We start from the raw sequence: 19,287 nt of genomic DNA, 5'->3' as shown, positions 1-19,287 counted from the left end.
TTTCGTTAAATAACTGCTTCGTATATAACAGAGTTGTGTATAAATGCGCCCTGCATAACTAACGTGAATAGCTCGGTCGTATAAAACTGCGCCTTGAATAACTGCGCCGTGTATAACTGCTCCTTTGGTGGGTAAACAGTATACACGTTACAGAGAGGATCGTAGGCGTTGTAGCAGCAGCTGTAGTAACCTATGTAAGAGAATGTGTGTCTGTCCAAGGTTGGAGGTCAAACGCTTGAGGCTAGCCTCACTCAACCTTGCAGGAGGGTGGAGAATGGTCTGAGACGGACGTGTAGGCTGATCGGAGTCGCCATAATTCAAGAGAGTGAACAGCGTGCAACGGTCACATCCTGACCCCCACGACTGATTTCAGCACTGTCCCACCAGCTATGTCTGGCTAAATATTTGAAAAATATAAATAAAAAACTATTATTTTATTAATATGAAAATTATACACTAATCTCTGGAGAATTAACATAAATTTTATAATTTTCATATTTTGCCCATAGTAGCATAAAATAAACGATTCTCCACAGTTTCAAAGGCTTTCTCAAGCCCCGCCCCTTTCTCGAAGCCAAAGGGAAACTATTATATATTTTAATATTTCACGCCACTAGGCTCCTCCCACCTGTGAGCCGCCCGCACGCCAATGAGAAACTTATATTATATATATAAGAGAGACAGACTGACAAAGATATAGTTATCAAAAGACAAAGACAATGACAGATTGAAAAGGGAATAGAGAGGGAACAATACAGAGACAACTAGAGGGCGACACAGAGACAGATACAGAGACGAGGAAGGAGAAGAGAGGAGCGGGGATGTTTGAAGAGAAGGAAGGAGAGAGGGGAAGCAAGTGGGGAGAGAAGGAGATATGAGAGAGGGTAGAGAATGGGTGAGAGGGATGGGGAGGAGCAGGAGAGGTGTGAGAAGGGGAAAAGGGTTTAGTGATGGGGGTGAGTAGAGGGAGAAAGGTGGAGAGGGGTGAAGATGAGCAGAGAAGCAGTGATAGGGAAACAGAGATGAGAGGGGGGAGGGGAAGGAGGGAGATTGGGAGAGAAGGAGAAGTGGTGCGAGGTAGAGCGACCCGGGCGCAGCCGGCTGCCCCGCCCCTCTTAATATTAATATATGGTAGCAGTAGGGGCTAGGTACAGCTTTCCTTCTTGCTTCTTCTATCTTCTATCTATCCACTTGCTTTTCCGCCTCGTCCACGTCGCAGTGAGGCTGGAGAAGAACCTTCCACTTCGCTGTCTTGATCGTAGCTATACGGAATATGGTACACTTCCTTTTCTGACAGATATTCTCTTGAACTACCTCTTCGTCGCCTATTTCTGTCTTTATTTGTCATCTCTAAAGCTTCTTCCTCCTCCTCCTCCTCCTCTTTTTCCTTGACTTGTTTCCCCTCGCGTAAGTACATAATGTGGCCGTAAATTTTGGTGAGGGCAAAACTTTGCCTGAGTTGGCCAGGACCGCTTCCTATCAACAACGGCAATGAGCCTTTCCTCAAGCAGCCTCCTTCACTCACTTCCAAAGTTTTCTGAGTACCTGGCTGAGTACACACACACACACACACACACACACACACACACACACACACACACACACACACACACACACACACACACACACACACACACACACATACATACACACACACACACACACACACAACTACATATATTACGATAGTTTCAAACACACGAGCTTCTCACAATAGCCGCTATCAACCCGATTTACTACCACCCCAGGAGCCACCATTGAATGCATTGCTTAACCTTCTTCTGTTTTGGTACTTGTGCCCTTCGTGTCCTTTCGTCTGTGGTGTCCAGTCACTCACTCTGACTCTCACACTCACTCTCTCTTTTTGGCTGAATTAGCCCAAGGTCCAATAGTGTTAATATTAATGTTCCTGATGGACGCTACATGTCAGACGCTGCGTTCTTACATCAGCTCATTTGAAACCTCCAGAACAATACTTTTATTGCGAATCATAATTATCCTTTTTGTTGTTTATGAACTTTATTTAATGTTAAGTTACACTCATATATTTGACACATAGTGATTCTGGATCCGACTGTGCGCCAGAGTTTTCATATGGCCGGTTGACTTAATGGGTTTCTACTTGTTCAGATTCGTGTTCCAAATGCGAGTCAGCCGAGATACGAATGAGCGCGGTATAGGCTTGCGACTCAGGGATGGGGGATAGTAAGTCGTAGAAGTGGAGTCCCAACATGGAGCCAAGTTCATTATCCTGCGGTAGGCTGTGGCGCCAACTGGGTGACGAATGGACTGTCTTGACCCGGAGCTTGATGACCTGCATGGTGACCTGCATGGTGACCTGCATGGTGACCTAGCCGGTGAAAATCACTTGCAATTCCAGTGACTTGATGCCGCAATGCAGAGAAGTTCATTAACGATGGTCATAAAATGCGTCATTTACTATGAGATTTTTGCTTCAAGAATTTTGTCAGGGATTGACAGCACTCACACGGGCCTGTAGTTGCTACACTCCCTACCACGACTCCTCTCGTGGACTGGAAATATATCTGACTACTTCAATCGAGAGGATTGAATTCGTGGCGCTGTGCAGTGAAGGTAAAGGTGAGTGGGAGGCGCTGCCAGCAGGTCCGCACATCTTCGTAATAATCTGAGACTGATCTTATCCATCAGCGGATGTGTTGGATTATGTGAGAGCTTCTGTTGGTGATGAGTTGTGGCCTCGCCAGTCACATAGCTCCCCTTCTCGTATATCCTCGTGTGTATAGTTCAAGTGTCCACCCTATATGATCGCCAATCACCTGGAATATCCACTGTCAAGTGGATATCACTAAGGTTCATCCCTAGTCACTAGCAACTAACTCCTTCCTGAGGAGTCTGTGTCATGTGTCTCCAGGCGACACATGACACTGGTAAGCCACATCAAAGCCACATTAAGGTCATTATCTGTGGTGTGTGTATCCCTTGCACCGCTGCCTCGACTTCAGGGCCACATTACCGCTTTCTTTTTCCCAAATATAACTCATTCGCTCCCGGGCCCCTTGATGTATTGTGTAGTGTTAGGTCGGTAGTCCGCCATCCCCTCCCATGGTGTAAACCTTCCGTCTCTCTCTCTCTCTCTCTCTCTCTCTCTCTCTCTCTCTCTCTCTCTCTCTCTCTCTCTCTCTCTCTCTCTCTCTCTCTCTCTCTCTCTCTCATAAGAGAGAAAGAGAGAGAGAGAGGAGGGAGGTAATATAAATTTTCCAGAGGGTTCCCGTCTGGAATAACCAAGAGTTCCTCACCAGATTAATAGCACCCGGAGCTCCATTACTGTGCGAACGCTTGTCATAAAACTAAATTAGCAATTTAGCAATTAGGCACTCATTTAATTGCGTCAGGGCTTTTAAGACGAATTCATCTTTCAATAATTCTCCTTAAGTAACTTCTTCTATAATATATATATATATATATATATATATATATATATATATATATATATATATATATATATATATATATATATATATATATATATATATATATATGTCGTACCTAGTAGCCAGAACGCACTTTTTGGCCTACTATACAAGGCCCGATTTGCCTAATAAGCCAAGTTTTCCTGAATTAATATATTTTCTCACATTTTTTTCTTATGAAATGATAAAGCTACCCATTTTATTATGTATGAGGTCAATTTTTTTTTATTGGAGTTAAAATTAACGTAGATATATGACCGAACCTAACCAACCCTACCTAACCTAACCTAACCTATCTTTATAAGTTAGGTTAGGTTAGGTAGCCGGAAAAGTTAGGTTAGGTTAGGTTAGGTTGTCGAAAAAGCATTAATTCATGAAAACTTGGCTTATTAGGCAAATCGGGCCTTGCATAGTAGGCTAAGAAGTGCGTTCTGGCTACTAGGTACGACATATATATATATATATATATATATATATATATATATATATATATATATATATATATATATATATATATATATATATATCAGACACTGAGAGTGTATATACCCCGCTTCTCGGTATATATACTCACTGAGAGTTTGCTTGTGTTCAGGACTAAAGCAAACATGCTGGTGGCCCAGTAGGCTATTGTGGTGGCCTTAATAACCCTTCCTGGTTAATTAGCCTTAAGCCAAACACGAAGCCATACCAGACCACAATATTTTGACAAATAACAGCTCACTCTGATCGTCGCTAATTACACTCCGAATACAACAACCACCTCGTATTGTACAGGTCCAAATTGGCCAAGAATGTTAAGATTAAGAATAAATCGGTCCTGTATTTCCAGTAATGATTGAAATCACTTCTCATTATTGCAAACTCTATTCTTTCTTTCAGTATAATATATTTCACCATATTATTGCTGACATGTAATATTCCACCTTGATAGATCAAACAGGTAAGGATATTCACACAGCCATAGTCTCTGTTTATATGTGAGGCTGTGTTGCTGTGGGTGGCACTGCGGTTCTCTGATTTGGAGGCTGAGGGTGGGATTGGGGTTCTCTGGCCTGGAGGCTGAGGGGTGGGATTGGGGTTCTCTGGCCTGGAGGTTGAGGGTGGGATTGGGGGTTCTCTGACCTGAAGGTTGAGGAGTGGGATTGGGGTTCTCTGGCCTGGAGGTTGAGGGTGGGATTGGGGTTCTCTGGCCTGGAGGTTGAGGGTGGGATTGGGGTTCTCTGGCCTGGAGGCTGAGGGTGGGATTGGGGGTTCTCTGACCTGACGGTTGAGGAGTGGGATTGGGGTTCTCTGGCCTGGAGGTTGAGGGTGGGATTGGGGTTCTCTGACCTGGAGGTTGAGGGTGGGATTGGGGTTCTCTGGCCTGGAGGCTGAGGGTGGGATTGGGGTTCTCTGACCTGGAGGTTGAGGGTGGGATTGGGGGTTCTCTGGCCTGGAGGTTGAGGGTGGGATTGGGGTTCTCTGACCTGGAGGTTGAGGGTGGGATTGGGGTTCTCTGACCTGGAGGTTGAGGGTGGGATTGGGGTTCTCTGGCCTGGAGGTTGAGGGTGGGATTGGGGTTCTCTGGCCTGGAGGCTGAGGGTGGGATTGGGGGTTCTCTGACCTGAAGGTTGAGGAGTGGGATTGGGGTTCTCTGACCTGGAGGTTGAGGGTGGGATTGGGGTTCTCTGGCCTGGAGGCTGAGGGTGGGATTGGGGTTCTCTGACCTGGAGGTTGAGGGTGGGATTGGGGGTTCTCTGGCCTGGAGGTTGAGGGTGGAATTGGAGTTCTCTGACCTGGAGGTTGAGGGTGGGATTGGGGTTCTCTGACCTGGAGGTTAAGGGTGGGATTGGGGTTCTCTGGCCTGGAGGTTGAGGGTGGAATTGGAGTTCTCTGACCTGGAGGTTGAGGGTGGGATTGGGGTTCTCTGACCTCTGTGAGACTATTTTCTGGTGAAATCGACTTAATCACCATTCTACAAAAGTAAGTTAGGTAGACTTACGTACTGTATCTTATCTCCTTAAAGTAAGTTGGGTGGAGTGCCTTATTTAGGCTCCTTAATTAGGTTAGGTAGACTTACGTGCCTTATGTTAGTTTCCTAAGTAATTCAAACAAATCTCTTGAAAGATATATCCAGAGAGAGATGAGAGGCTCTTAACTGCACTCGAGCTTCTTATTTTCCTATATAGAGGAGACGAGATCGTGTTTCAGATCCTCTCTGAATTTCATAGGCCTTCTGTGTTTCAGAGCCCCACTGTGTTTCAGAGCCCCACTGTGTTTCAGAGCCCCTCTGTGTTTCAGAGCCCCACTGTGTTTCAGAGGCCCTCTGTGTTTCAGAGCCCCACTGTGTTTCAGAGCCCCACTGTGTTTCAGAGCCCCACTGTGTTTCAGAGGCCCTCTGTGTTTCAGAGCCCCACTGTGTTTCAGAGCCCCACTGTGTTTCAGAGCCCCACTGTGTTTCAGAGGCCCTCTGTGTTTCAGAGCCCCACTGTGTTTCAGAGCCCCACTGTGTTTCAGAGCCCCACTGTGTTTCAGAGCCCCACTGTGTTTCAGAGCCCCTCTGTGTTTCCTGCTGTCTCTCACCTATAAGCTGGAATTGCGACGGTCGTGCCAGTTGATATTTGATTAAGTTTTCTGGTGTATGGCTGGGTGGTGTATGTTGGAGTGGGGGTAAGATAGCGCAATAGGTCAGGATAGGGGCTGTGATGCCAGTGGCTTGGTGGGGGGTTGGGGGGGTTTCGCGTTGCGACCGTCCCGGGTTCCTCTACTTTAAAAACTCTCTGGTGGGAAGCTTGCAATATTCATGGCGAAGACCCCTCCGTGGTTCATAGCTGCTGACGACGACAGTTCTCTTGTCTGTCCTGCCCACTGAGTCCTAAACCCCCCTCCCCCTCCCTGTCTTCCGCCCTCCCTGCTCTTGGTGCATAGAGGTACATACACATCTGTGGCCTCTGTGCTCTAAAAGAACCCGCTGACAAGTTGAAAAACAGCACTTAAAAGAGGGAGAGCTTAGATAAATGTCATTTTGAAGAGAGGAAAGCTTTAAGAAATAGCACTTTGAGACAGGAGAGCTTCCAGAGGCATCCTAAATGGCAGTGTTGCCAGTTTTCGAGAAAGCTGTAAACAAAATTGTTAAATTACAATCCAGTGTCCCTGACAGCCGTCCGCTGCCAGGCATCAGGATAAACAGAGTTTGTACTTGAAAAAAACTGGTTAAGGTTTGGAACAATTGTCATATAAATTTAATTTACATCTATAACTCTGTGAAATACTTATTTTTATTAATGTACAGCTCAACTGTCTATAATGTGCTTGAATTATCTCCGCGGCTCTATATACAAATTTCGATTATCTATCTTTGAGTTGATATTTTCTCTAATAATATACACACAACACATGTTAATGTGAGCTGTGTGGATTACTGTTGACCTTCTCAACATGCGTATGTGTGTGTGACTTATCTCTCTCTCTCTCTCTCTCTCTCTCTCTCTCTCTCTCTCTCTCTCTCTCTCTCTCTCTCTCTCTCTCTCTCTCTCTCTCTCTCTCTCTCTCTCTCTCTCTTTGAGTCTGCGTTATTTTCCCTTCTGTGTGTGGGCACTAATTGAGTGTGTTGCATTTGGTGTATTGCAACAAGGGGTCATTGCAGTGAGATTGTGAAATTGAGCATGTTGTAATATGACTGTGACGCAAGGCGTGATGCATTATCTGTAAGTTACAGGTGTGTTGTAAGGGAAGAGTGCTAGAACACTAGATCCTGCCCACCTGCCTGCCCCCTTTCCCCCCTCTTTATGCCTGCTTTTTAATGCTTGCTGCCTGCCTGTCTGCGTGTGTCTGCCTCTCAGCTTTTTATCTTCCTCCCTGCCTCTACCCGTCGTTCTTTAGACAGTAAAGAGAGCCCAATTAACAGCGCCTAAAATGAAGCTGCACAAAGAGTTTTCGAAAGACTGGAGATGAAAAGCGTGAGGGAAAGCCTATGGTATGGTGGTTTTCTCCTCAAGATGGCTCTGGGGCGAAACAAAAGGTGATTGTGCGAGTTAAAATCATGCATTAGCGAAAGACCCCAGTAACTGTAAGAAGTTGAAGTGTCACCTGATCACCCTTGAAGATCTTTACCTATAACTCGCAAGTTCTTGAGAGCAGAAACCACAGAAGAACAGGTTGGAGAGAGAAAGTGAGGCAGCTGAACGGAGGCAGAACAGTGACTCAAGCTGAGAAACCAGGTTACAGTGACTCAAGCTGAGAAACTAGGTTACAGTGACTCAAGCTGAGAAACCAGGTTACAGTGACTCAAGCTGAGAAACCAGGTTACAGTGACTCAAGCTGAGAAACCAGGTTACAGTGACTCAAGCTGAGAAACCAGGTTACAGTGACTCAAGCTGAGAAACCAGGTTAAGTCAACATGTAGGAATGTAGTGCTATAAATTTAACTCAACCTAATCTAATCTAGGTCTAAACTAGGAGTAGTTATTTCAGTATAGTGTTCTTCACCTCAGAGTCAAGGGGACACTATACACAGCTTTTCAAGATGACACATGGGCGGCATGTGACTGTCACTGACTGGTTGTGGTCGGCCACATTGCTCCCCTTGAAGAAATAGCAGCTCCTACCTTCCTGCAATTTTCATGAACTCTGAAATCGGGGATTTGTTTTCCGTAGTGTTTTTGATAAATTTTTCATCTTAATGTTACATTTTCTCTCTCTCTCTCTCTCTCTCTCTCTCTCTCTCTCTCTCTCTCTCTCTCTCTCTCTCTCTCTCTCTCTCTCTCTCTCTCTCTCTCTCTCTCTCTCTCTCTCTCTCTGATAGAGAAAGAGAGGGATGGGGTAGGAGATGGGAGGGGAAGTGAGAGAGAGAGAGGAGTGGGGGAGAGACTGAGAGAGGGCGTGAGAGGAGAGTAAAAGAAAGAGGACAAAGAGGAGGGTGAGAAGGAGAAAGGCGGATGTTGGGGAAGAGGTGAAGATAAGGAAGAGGGGGGGAGGAAAGGAGAGGGAGAGGAGTATAGGGGAATAGAGGAGATAGTAGTGAGAAAGGAAGGGGAGGAGTGAGAGAGGAGGCAGAATGTAGGAGAGAGGAAAAAAGGGGAAAAGAGGGGGATATTGGGGAAGAAAGTTTGAGGGGGGGGGGAAGGGGTAAGCTGAAGAGTAGGAAGAAGAAGAGATGGAGGAGAGAGGAAGAACAGAGGAGCGGGCGGATAGGGAAATAAAGAGGGAGAGGTGAGAAGGGAGAAATTGAGAGTAGGAGAGAGAGAGAGAGGAGAGGAAATTGTGAGAGAGAAAGGGGGGCTGAAGGAATGTGGAGGAGAATCTGAAGATTAAGTGGGATTCGTATATTGATCTTTTTTTTACCTCGAGCTACAGCTTTTGCCTTTATGTAATTTTGCCCGGAGCACACATTGCCAACTGTTTGATACAGAGAGGGAAACACAGGCATGGAAATCCGGAACTTCGAAAAAGAGAAATGGTAGTCGGCCGGAGTTGCCTTTGATGTATTTCACCAAACATCTCTGGTTTACTGGAGTTCAGATTGCCGGAATTGTTAGTGGCCCAAAGAGAAAGAGATGGAATTAAGATTGAGAATAGGGCAGTAATTGAACCAGCTTCACCAGTAGCGCTGGTGTAGATAGCTCTATACATATATAACTAGCTGAGAGATAGCTAGATATATAATTGGGAAGCCAAAGTATGAAGCTTGAAGAATTGGGCTTCACCTTGAGACCCGGGACTTAACGGATAATCAGAGTGAATATCACAACGCTCTAAATGTTTAAGAAACCCTTCAATAAAGTTCAGTTACAAACTAAATTACAAATTAAGACTAGAAATGACAGCAACTGGACGGCTGTAAGATGAGTAGGAACATGAACCTTTCTCTAAACAGGTGGAACGCAGTCTAGTAAACCTAAGCGGGATATAAATGGTTCAATATAGAGGGCCAGTTCAGATGCGCAGGAGCGATCCTCCCCCACTACCACCACCTCGTCCGAAGCAGGCCTGTTTCTTAGTGTTTGATGCTTGAAGGACTTCAAGAGCCAACTTGGCTGAAAAAGTGAGACAGAGAACAGATGAGAGGAGAATGATAAGGAAGGTTGGGAGACTAGAGACTGGAAAAGAAGTTGGCTTTGTCAGAAGGTGAGGCAACAATAGAGTCGTTTGGAGGAAACAATGGAGCAGAAAAAGTAACTGTCAAGAAAATATGAGAGATATCAGAAAGAGATTACAATGAATGGTGTGTCTGCCTGACTGTCTCTCTCTGCCTGCTTGCTTGGCTGCCTAACTGGCTTTATTTTTGTGCCTGCGTCTCTGCTTGCGTCCCTCCCTGCCTACCATCCTGTTTACCTATCCCAGATACGCCTATTGCTTCCTGACGGAATGGTAATCCAACGTGTTTGTCTGCATGCATGCCTATCTGGCTCTCTTCTCATATCTACATGCATGCCTATCTGGCTCTCTTCTCATATCTGCATGCATGCCTATCTGGCTCTCTTCTCATATCTACATGCATGCCTATCTGGCCCTCTTCTCATATCTGCATGCATGCCTATCTGGCTCTCTTCTCATATCTGCATGCATGCCTATCTGGCTCTCTTCTCATATCTGCATGCATGCCTATCTGGCTCTCTTCTCGTATCTGCATGCATGCCTATCTGGCTCTCTTCTCATATCTGCTTGTAAGCTTATCTGGCTCTCTTCTCATATCTGCTTGTGAGCCTATCTGGCTCTCTTCTCATATCTGCTTGTGTGCCTATCTGGCTCTCTTCTCATATCTGCTTTGTGCCTATCTGACTGCCTTTGTTTATTAATTTGTTTTCCTCTCCACCTGGGCGTGTGTGTGGAGACAAGGGGAAAGTGTTGTGAGAGAAAAAAAAGGCCATTGAATCCCAGACTATTGTAGCACAAGAACTGTAGACTTACGATACGCGGGAGCGAAGAGTTATGAATTAGCAGCGCCCTCTTCACCAGCCGCGGGGCGACGCTGAGGCATGAATGGAATTCTTGTGGCGTCAGCAGGTGCGTAAATGGGGAAGGTAAACACTCATCCACGTGGTAAACATCACCACATGGTGATGATGATGATGTGTGTTTATTAGCCGTTTGTATGAACCAGGAATCTGTACGAACTAATTGAGTGATGCCAGTGATGAGTGATTGATATCCTTAGGAAGCCAATGATGTTAATATGGTTGATGTGCTGAGGACGTCAACAGAGTAGTTATTGTTGTGATGAAGAAGCCAACACAGTAACGGGGATGTGTAGATGGGACAGGGAGCCTTGTTCCCTGTACCATCAGAATGGTGCTGTCAACGTTGTATATCTGTGTCTCATACAGACGTCGTTGTTCATCAATCACATTAATTTTTGACAGAGATAGATAGATAATTAGATAGATAGATAGATAGATAGATAGGGAGAGAGAGTACGTCAGTCCTCAGGCTTCCGTCCCTTTTGGACCTCAGTCCATCATTCTGATGTCACTTATGCACATCATTCTTTCATGCTGACGTAATTTGTGAACATCAGTCCCCCCGTGCTGACGCCTCTCGTGGACATCAGTCCGTTATACTGATGTCACTGGTGGACATCGACTTCACCTACCGATGGCCCCTGAGACAACGTAGCTCAGAACACAATGTCTTTGATGTCTTTGTTTATGTCTTATTTTCGTAAACACTTTTGAGCTGAGAACTCCTCCACTGGCAGACGCGACCCGTCCCACCGCCCCCCCCCCCTGTCCCACCTTCCTCAGTAAACCCATGTTCAATGGGGTGTGATTCTCCTTCTCTCATTTGATATCTTTCTTTATCTCTTCTCTTCTCTTTTCTCCTCTCTCTCTCTCTCTCTCTCTCTCTCTCTCTCTCTCTCTCTCTCTCTCTCTCTCTCTCTCTCTCTCTCTCTCTCTCTCTCTCTCTCTCTCTCTGGCTACTAGGTACGACATATATATATATATATATATATATATATATATATATATATATATATATATATATATATATATATATATATATATATATATATATATATATATATATGTCGTACCTAGTAGCCAGAACTCACTTTTTGACCTACTATGCAAGGCCCGATTTGCCTAATAAGCCAAGTTTTCCTGAATTAATATATTTTTTCTAATTTTTTTCTTATGAAATGATAGAGCTACCCATTTCATTATGTATGAGGTCAATTTTTTTATATTGGAGTTAAAATTAACGTAGATATATGACCGAACCTAACCAACCCTACCTAACCTAACCTAACCTATCTTTATAGGTTAGGTTTGGTTAGGTAGCCGAAAAAGTTAGGTTAGGTTAGGTTAGGTAGGTTAGGTAGTCGAAAAACAATTAATTCATGAAAACTTGGCTTATTAGGCAAAACGGGCCTTGAATAGTAGGCTGAGAAGTGCGTTCTGGCTACTAGGTACGACATATATATATATATATATATATATATATATATATATATATATATATATATATATATATATATATATATATATATATATATATATATATATTATATACATAAGTCCTACAGTTATATGTATCCTCCAAAAGAAAATAACAGCGTAACTCACTCGAGTGCATTCACAAAACCTATAAAATTTAATTTATTGTAATGTGGAAAATAATGTTTGAATTCATTATTTAGTTACACTCTACGGACACGTTAAGCCATATTTCACTAGCCGGGCTTCGGCTGACCGCGCACAGCCGTCTGTGGGGGGAAAGAGTCTGGCTGCTGCGGAATTGAGCATGTAAATTGGATTCTGTTCTCAATATGTGTGCATAGAATGGATTCATTGAAGTTAGAGGAAATTGATGCTGTTATATATATACGTGTTAAATAGGTTATGTCGAATTGGCATCCAAGCGCTCCTCTGGAGAGTGAGATGGAAATTTGAAAAATATTTTTGATAAGGTTACAGCATTTATATTATTTAGACTGCTTTATCACCTATCCTCCACTGTCGTCCACCCCTCCGCTGTCCACCCATCCTTCACCATCCTCCTTCCATTCACCATCACCCACCCGTCACCCTCCACCATCACCAGCTCTCCATCACCACAATATCTCAGTCACCCACCCACGTCCCCTCCATTATCATCCGTTCTCCTTGAGACAAAGATTGATGGCAAGATGGCGGATATTCTGAGCTGCGACGGCCTTCGTGCATTACTACCGAGACTAATGTGCTGATTTTGCACAGGATGGAGAAACGCCGCTAACAGACGGACACATGATCTATATTCCAGTGTTTTACGGGATTTTTCCAACACATCATCAATCTATCCCGGTCTAGATGTCTCAAAATTCCCTCATTAAACGATCCCGAATGTACGAAGCAAGGGTGTATGTTATGTTTTGTTATGGAGCGGTTGTGACGCTGTGTTAAGCCGGGGCCGTTAGCGTTGCACCGAAGAAAACAGGAAATCCCTCATTCATTTGAAGCAGCAAAGAAAGTGTGACATTGTTTCATTAATCTGTGTCAGGTGCTGGGGTAGTGTGTTGTGGAGGAAAGGCTTGGGATAAGGGAAAGAGGGATTGTGTAATAGGGTAAGGGGAGTGTTAGAGGGTAAAATGAGAGTGCAAAGGGTATAATTGTTTGTTAAATCGGGGGAGAGATTCGTAGTTTTACTGGGGAAGGGGGGATGTAGTTGCGTCAGGGGGAGGAGGAGTGTAATGGGTGAAGGAGATTAGCATAAGAGGGAGGGGGAGGAATGGTAATGGGGTTGGAGCAGTGGTTGTGATCGTGACAGTGTTGCCGTTATTTTCTGGCTTAGCCTTTATAGGATTTGTGGCAGGAAAATGTGCGTTCCTCAGTGGGCGTCAATGACCCGTTGTTGAAGTAACTTGATCGAGTTGGGAAGACGTGGAATCCAGCTGGGAGACGAGACAACAGTTCAGGTTCAGTGCTGTGACTCTTTTTCATGCTTTTTCTTATAGTTGCTTTTAAAATCGGGTATCGAATTGGCTTCCACACCTTCCTCAAGTCCGTTAAACTTATTTACCACTCTTAGACTGAATAGGTTCTCTCTGACATCAATGGGACTCATACACACACACACACACACAATGAGCCACAGAGACATTTGAAAGAACTTTTTCAGTGTCAGAGTAGTTAGTAAATGGAATGCATTAGGAAGTGATGTGGTGGAGGTTGACTCCATACACAGTTTCAAATATAGATATGATAGAACTCGAGGAGATCAGGAATCTGTGCACCAGTAGATTGACGGTTGAGAGGCGGGAACAAAGAGCCGGAGCTCAACCCCCGCAAGCACAACTGGGTGAGTACAGCTAGGTGAGTACACACACACACACACACACACACACACACACACACACACACACACACACACACACATGATGTGTGTGTGGTGATGTGGTGGAGGCTGACTCCATACACAGTTTCAAGTGTAGATATGACAGAGCCCGATAGGCTCAGGAATCTGTACACCTGTTGATTGACGGTTGAGAGGCGGGACCAAAGAGCCAGAGCTCAACCAACGCAAACACAACTAGGTGAGTACAACTAGGTGAGTACACACACACACACACACGCACGCAGTCTGGTAGCTGAGCGGACAGCGCGCAGTACTCGTAATTCTGTGGCCCGGGATCGATTCCCGAACCAGGCAGAAATGAATAGGCAAAGTTTCTTTCACCCTGATGCCCCTGTTATCTAGCAGTAAATTGGGTACCTGGGAGTTAGACAGCTGTTACGGAGCTGCTTCCTGGGTGTGTGTGTGTGGAAAAAAATAGTTAGTAGTTAGTTGATTGATTGACAGTTCAGAGGCAGGCCGAAAGAGCAGTGTTCAACCCCCGCAAAAACAACTAGGTGAATACATACACACACACACACACAATACTATTATAAAACACCAACAAACCCTGGCAGTAACAAAGTTAACAATTAATGTTTGTTTTAAATGATGAGTGGAATATAACTTGATTTTTGTGCCAGTGTTATACATAGTGTAGGCGAGGTGATGCGTGGGAGAGTGTGTGTGTGTGTGTGGGAGTGTTTGGGGGCGAGACCGTGTGGGAGAGTGTGTGAGTGGAAGAGAGAGTGTGTGTTTGGGAAAAAGGTGAGTGGGAGGAGATAGTGTGTGGCAGAGTGGGAGTGTCTAAATGTGAAAGTGAGGGAAAGTGTGTGTAGAAGAGTGTGTGGGGGGGGGGGTGTACGAGGATGGATGGTACCATGGGCGAGGAGGTACCTCTGATGGTACGGAGGGCACGAAGGGCTGACAGTGGGCGGAGGGCTGACAGTGAGGGGAGAGAGCTGACAGTGTAGGAAGTCATTAGTGACCAGGTTGTGGCGCGCCCTGATAACGGCTGATGTATCACTACTGTCTCCCTGGCTAACAACAGGAGGGGTGTGAGAGGGTGTGGGAGGGTGTGAGAGGGTGTGAGTGGGTGTGGGAGGGTGTAGGAGGGTGTGGGAGGGTGTGGGAGGGTGTGGGGCAGGCATGTGCTGGGTGTAACAGCTGTGGGAGCAGTGTGAAAGGGTTTGGTGACAGCTCTACAAGGTGCAAAAGCGAATATAAGAGATGCATGAATGGTCAGCAAAGAGCGTGAGGAGTGGAGGTGCTGGCGGGAGGTGTGGAGGCGCAGGAGGGAGGTGTGGATGATGTAGGAGAGATGTGGGAACGGTGCAGGTGTGGGAGGGCTGTTTATGGAATTGAAGGTGTAGAAATAAAAAGGGTAGTATGGAGAGCAATGGTGGGAAGGTGTGTGGAGAGTAAGAAGGGTGTGTGGGAGCAACGGGAGAGGAGGTGTGAGGATGATGCTGAGAGAGGGAGGGAAAGGGGCATGGAAGGAGTTCCGAAGATATGGAACAGGTGATGAGAGTGCGAAAGGGGGTGTGAAATATATGGAAAAGGAATTTAAAGAGTATGAGAGGGGGGGTGTTTATAGTATGCGAGTGTGTGTGAGGACAGTGTGAGAGGCTCTGCAGAGTGCAGGATGTGGTGTTCAGGTTCTTGAACCCTTGTGATTGTGGCATATTTACATTAGAGTCCGTGAATGGTGTCTGTCTCAACTTCTTCACTCCCTAGTTCATTCAATGTCTTCACCTCTGTCACCCCAGATGTTCTTCCTAACATCTCTGGCTCAGTCTGGTCCTTAGTCATCATCTATGTCTTTCAGTTTTCTGTCCATTTCTTTGAGTAAATCGTATATCGTGATCATGTGTCCTCAGTTTCTTCTCAGTTATGTGAGGGGGTTAGTTACTTAGCCTTTCCTTGCAACTCGCGCCTCACAGCTCTGGGACTACTCTGGTGGCATGCCACTGTACTGAACCACGAATTGCATAATGAGTGATGGTGCTTGCATGGGGTAGGTGTTGAGAAAAGACAAAAGTGAACACATTCTGGCTGGTATACATAATACTGTAAGAATTACCATCTGCTTACTCCCCCCCTGTTTTACAATCTCATGAATACATATGAATATCCTCTGTGTGATCTCTCCTCCCTGGTGGACGCCGCCTTGTGCTGGAGCTGCACGGATGTGTGAGGCTAGTGTTATGAGGCTAGTGTTATGAGGCTAGTGTTATGAGGCTAGTGTTATGAGGCTAGTGTTATGAGGCTTGGAGGTTGTGAGGTGGTAACGGAGGGGTTTAATCTAAGGGAGGGCATTCTGGAGGTTACGTTATGGTGTGGAAATATAAATTTGGCTCTGAGATTATGGAGTGGAGACGGGTGTTTTGAAGGGTGAACAGGGGTGTGAGGTTGTGTCAAGGACATTCGTAGGTGCTGAAGAAACACGTTTAGTAATAGGGCTCTCTAGAGCTCCTATGAAGAGTTACGTTTCCCCAAGTTAGGTTTGGTTAAGAGGAAGGTCTGGACGAGTTGTGATTATAATTATAAGTGTTATAACTCGTTCAGAGTTTAATCCTAATAACCAAACCTAACTTTGGATACATGTGTTGTGGTGAGGTGTTCTACAGGTGGTTCTGGAGTGTTGCCAAATACAACCACTTGATGTACTCAAAAAATATTAATGTCGCAACGAGGTATGATCAGATTCACAAGCACGCAGATGGTTATATTCAGAGCATATCCCCTGGTGCACGCAACTTTGTCCTGATCCACACACACACACACACACACACACACACACACACACACACACACACACACACACACACACACCACTTCAGTAATATATTCAAGACTCCGCCTATCTCGCCAGAGCCTTAAGTCGTCTCCATGAGAGAGAGAGAGAGAGAGAGAGAGAGAGAGAGAGAGAGAGAGAGAGAGAGAGAGAGAGAGAGAGAGAGAGAGAGAGAGGGGATGAGAGAGAGAGAGAGAGAGAGAGAGAGAGAGAGAGAGAGAGAGAGAGAGAGAGAGAGAGAGAGAGAGAGAGAGAGAGAGAGAGAGAGAGGTTCTCGTGGAGTGGAAGGAGACAACGTCACCATGAAGCAGGGAAGAGAGGGAGATGGTCTAGAATATTGCAGTAGCAGAGGAAGGAGGTAAAGACAGTTGATGAAGAATGAAGAAGCAGGAACCGGAAAGGGGAAGACAGGACAAAGAAAGCATAAATGAGGATTATCAAAAAAAGTGTATTTAAGAGATACACGTGTATCTAAGTGTGAAGTGTATCTAAGTAACACAAAAAAGTGAATCTAAGATGTTTAATGAATTTGATTATGTATGTGATAATGTATAAACGTGGCAATGTGTGAGTGTGTCAGAGTATGAGCATAGCAATGTATGAGTATGACAGTATATGTATAGCAGTGTTGTAGGAGATTAATCCAGCCTGATCTATAAATGTAATTTGCAAAATTTGGAAAAAAAAATACTTTAGTCTGGCCCTGAATATTTACAAGGCAAGAAGAGCTTGAGTAGGCGTTTATCTAAGAGAGGGTGGGAGGAGGGAAGTATCGGGGGGGAAAGCGCCAAGCCATTACGACTATATAGCACTGGGAAGGGGTCAGGATAAGGATCTGGGATGGAACGGGGGGGAAGAAATGGTGCCCCCCCAACCACTTGGACGGTCGGGGATTGAACGTCTACCTTTATGAAGCGAGACCGTCGCTCTACCGTCCAGCCCAAGTGGTTGGGCTTAGCTGCGGACTTGACGGCAAGATGGCTCGGTGTGTGTGTGTGTGTGTGTGCGTGTGTGTGTGTGTGTGTGTGTGTGTGTGTGTGTGTGTGTGTGTGTGTGTGTGTGTGTGTGTGTGTGTGTGTGTATGTGTGTGTGTGTGTGTGTGTGTGTGTGTGTGTGTGTGTGTGTATGTGTGTGTGTGTGTGTTCAAACAGTACGTGATCGCAGACTCATTAACATCTGGTTGTTTCTGCTTCAGGTTGATCGTGCTGGCGGCCATCTACGGTGCAGTGGGGACGCGGGAGGGCCCGGGAGCCTCCTGCTGGGCCGAGCTCAGGGAGCACGTCGTCGGCTACCTCGTCATCCTCTCCGGCTGCATTGTAGTGGAGTTCTGCATCGCCCACGTGGCCATGAAGGGCACCATCCTCGACCCTACCCCTCGGGCTTCCATGCAGTACCTCCTCTACGTCAGGCTGGGTGAGTATCCCTTAACCGTGACCAAGTCTCCGCGGCCTGGTCAGAGACCGGGCCGCGGGGACCTTGACCCCCGGAATCGTGCTGGATTTTGTGGGGGAGGGGCAGTCGCCTGAGCCCAGGTACGGGACCTTAGTTAGGTTATTCATCACTGTAGTTATTTAGGGCACCTGATAGCTGGGTGGACAGCGCTTCGGATTCGTAGTCCTGAGGTTCCGGGTTCGATCCCCGGTGGAGGCGGAGACATATGGGCAAAATGTTTATTTCACCCTGATGCCCCTGTTACCTAGCAGTAAATAGGTACCTGGGAGTTAGACAGCTGCTACGGGCTGCTTCCTGGAGGGTGGAGGCCTGGTCGAGGACCAGGCCGCGGGGACACTAAGCCCCGAAATCATCTCAAGATAACCTCAAGATCTGAAGATAACCGTATGCTACGCGTGTACCGTACCAAGTGTACCGTACCAAGTGTACCATACCAAGTGTACCGTACCAAGTGTACCATACCAAGTGTACCGTACCAAGTGTACCATACCAAGTGTACCGTACCAAGTGTACCGTACCAAGTGTACCGTACCAAGTGTACCATACCAAGTGTACCGTACCAAGTGTACCGTACCAAGTGTACCATACCAAGTGTACCGTACCAAGTGTACCATACCAAGAGTACCGTACCAAATGTACCGTACCAAGTGTACCATACCAAGTGTACCGTACAAAGTGCCTCTGTTGTTAAACGTGGCCGGAAAGCACCGCGAGGAAGTAATGGCTCTCCTTACCTCTGCTTTATTAGGCAGTTCCTAATCAACCAGTCCCCCTTCAACTAACGTGTCGTGTTTTAATACTATGTAACCAACATCACAAATACAACCTCTTATGAGAAGTAACGGCTCACGTGTTCTATGTATCACACTCGATAGGTTAAGTGGGTTGCTTGGGTTCGTACGTTTCTGGTTAGAATAGGAGGTTGGATTTTATTACGGAGTGGCAGATCGAGAGAGTGTGCTGCCTGATTATCCTTCGTACACGCCGGAAGCCATCCTCTCTGAGTGCCCCCTCGCTGACAGCCGTTAAGGCTCACAGTTCCGGTTGCAAGATCTCAGTAAATAGTTCTGGTGGCCATCTCGTCCGTAGTAAATGATGCCACCGTAAACTGGACATCATCCCTATAAAAATATTCAGTCCCGTGGTGGCGTGTTGACGTTTCAGTGACACACACGCGATTTCAAGAGCACCAATTGTCGGAAAAGTTGTTTCCGTTGGTTGCACAAGTTGGCTCACACCACAATCCGTGTGATGGACGCTATACATCGGCGACGGAACGAAATGTTACATATT

General features: G+C 45.8%; 1 protein-coding gene across 2 annotated transcripts in view; it reads left to right on the top strand.

The window, feature by feature from the left end:
- The window catches only part of inaE (inactivation no afterpotential E), a 204,230-nt gene that overhangs the window by 127,942 nt on the left and 57,001 nt on the right, over window positions 1-19,287 (top strand). For both annotated transcript variants that reach the window (XM_045725885.2, XM_045725884.2), the window contains exon 2: window positions 17,738-17,955. In XM_045725885.2, coding sequence (XP_045581841.1) covers window positions 17,738-17,955 — 218 coding nt within the window. The remainder of the gene's footprint in view (window positions 1-17,737; window positions 17,956-19,287) is intronic.

The sequence above is a fragment of the Procambarus clarkii genome, chromosome 44 (genome assembly GCF_040958095.1).
Source record: "Procambarus clarkii isolate CNS0578487 chromosome 44, FALCON_Pclarkii_2.0, whole genome shotgun sequence".
NCBI classification, from domain to species: domain Eukaryota; kingdom Metazoa; phylum Arthropoda; class Malacostraca; order Decapoda; family Cambaridae; genus Procambarus; species Procambarus clarkii.
Note: the sequence above shows the minus strand (reverse complement) of the source record. Positions and strands in the feature narration are given on the sequence as shown.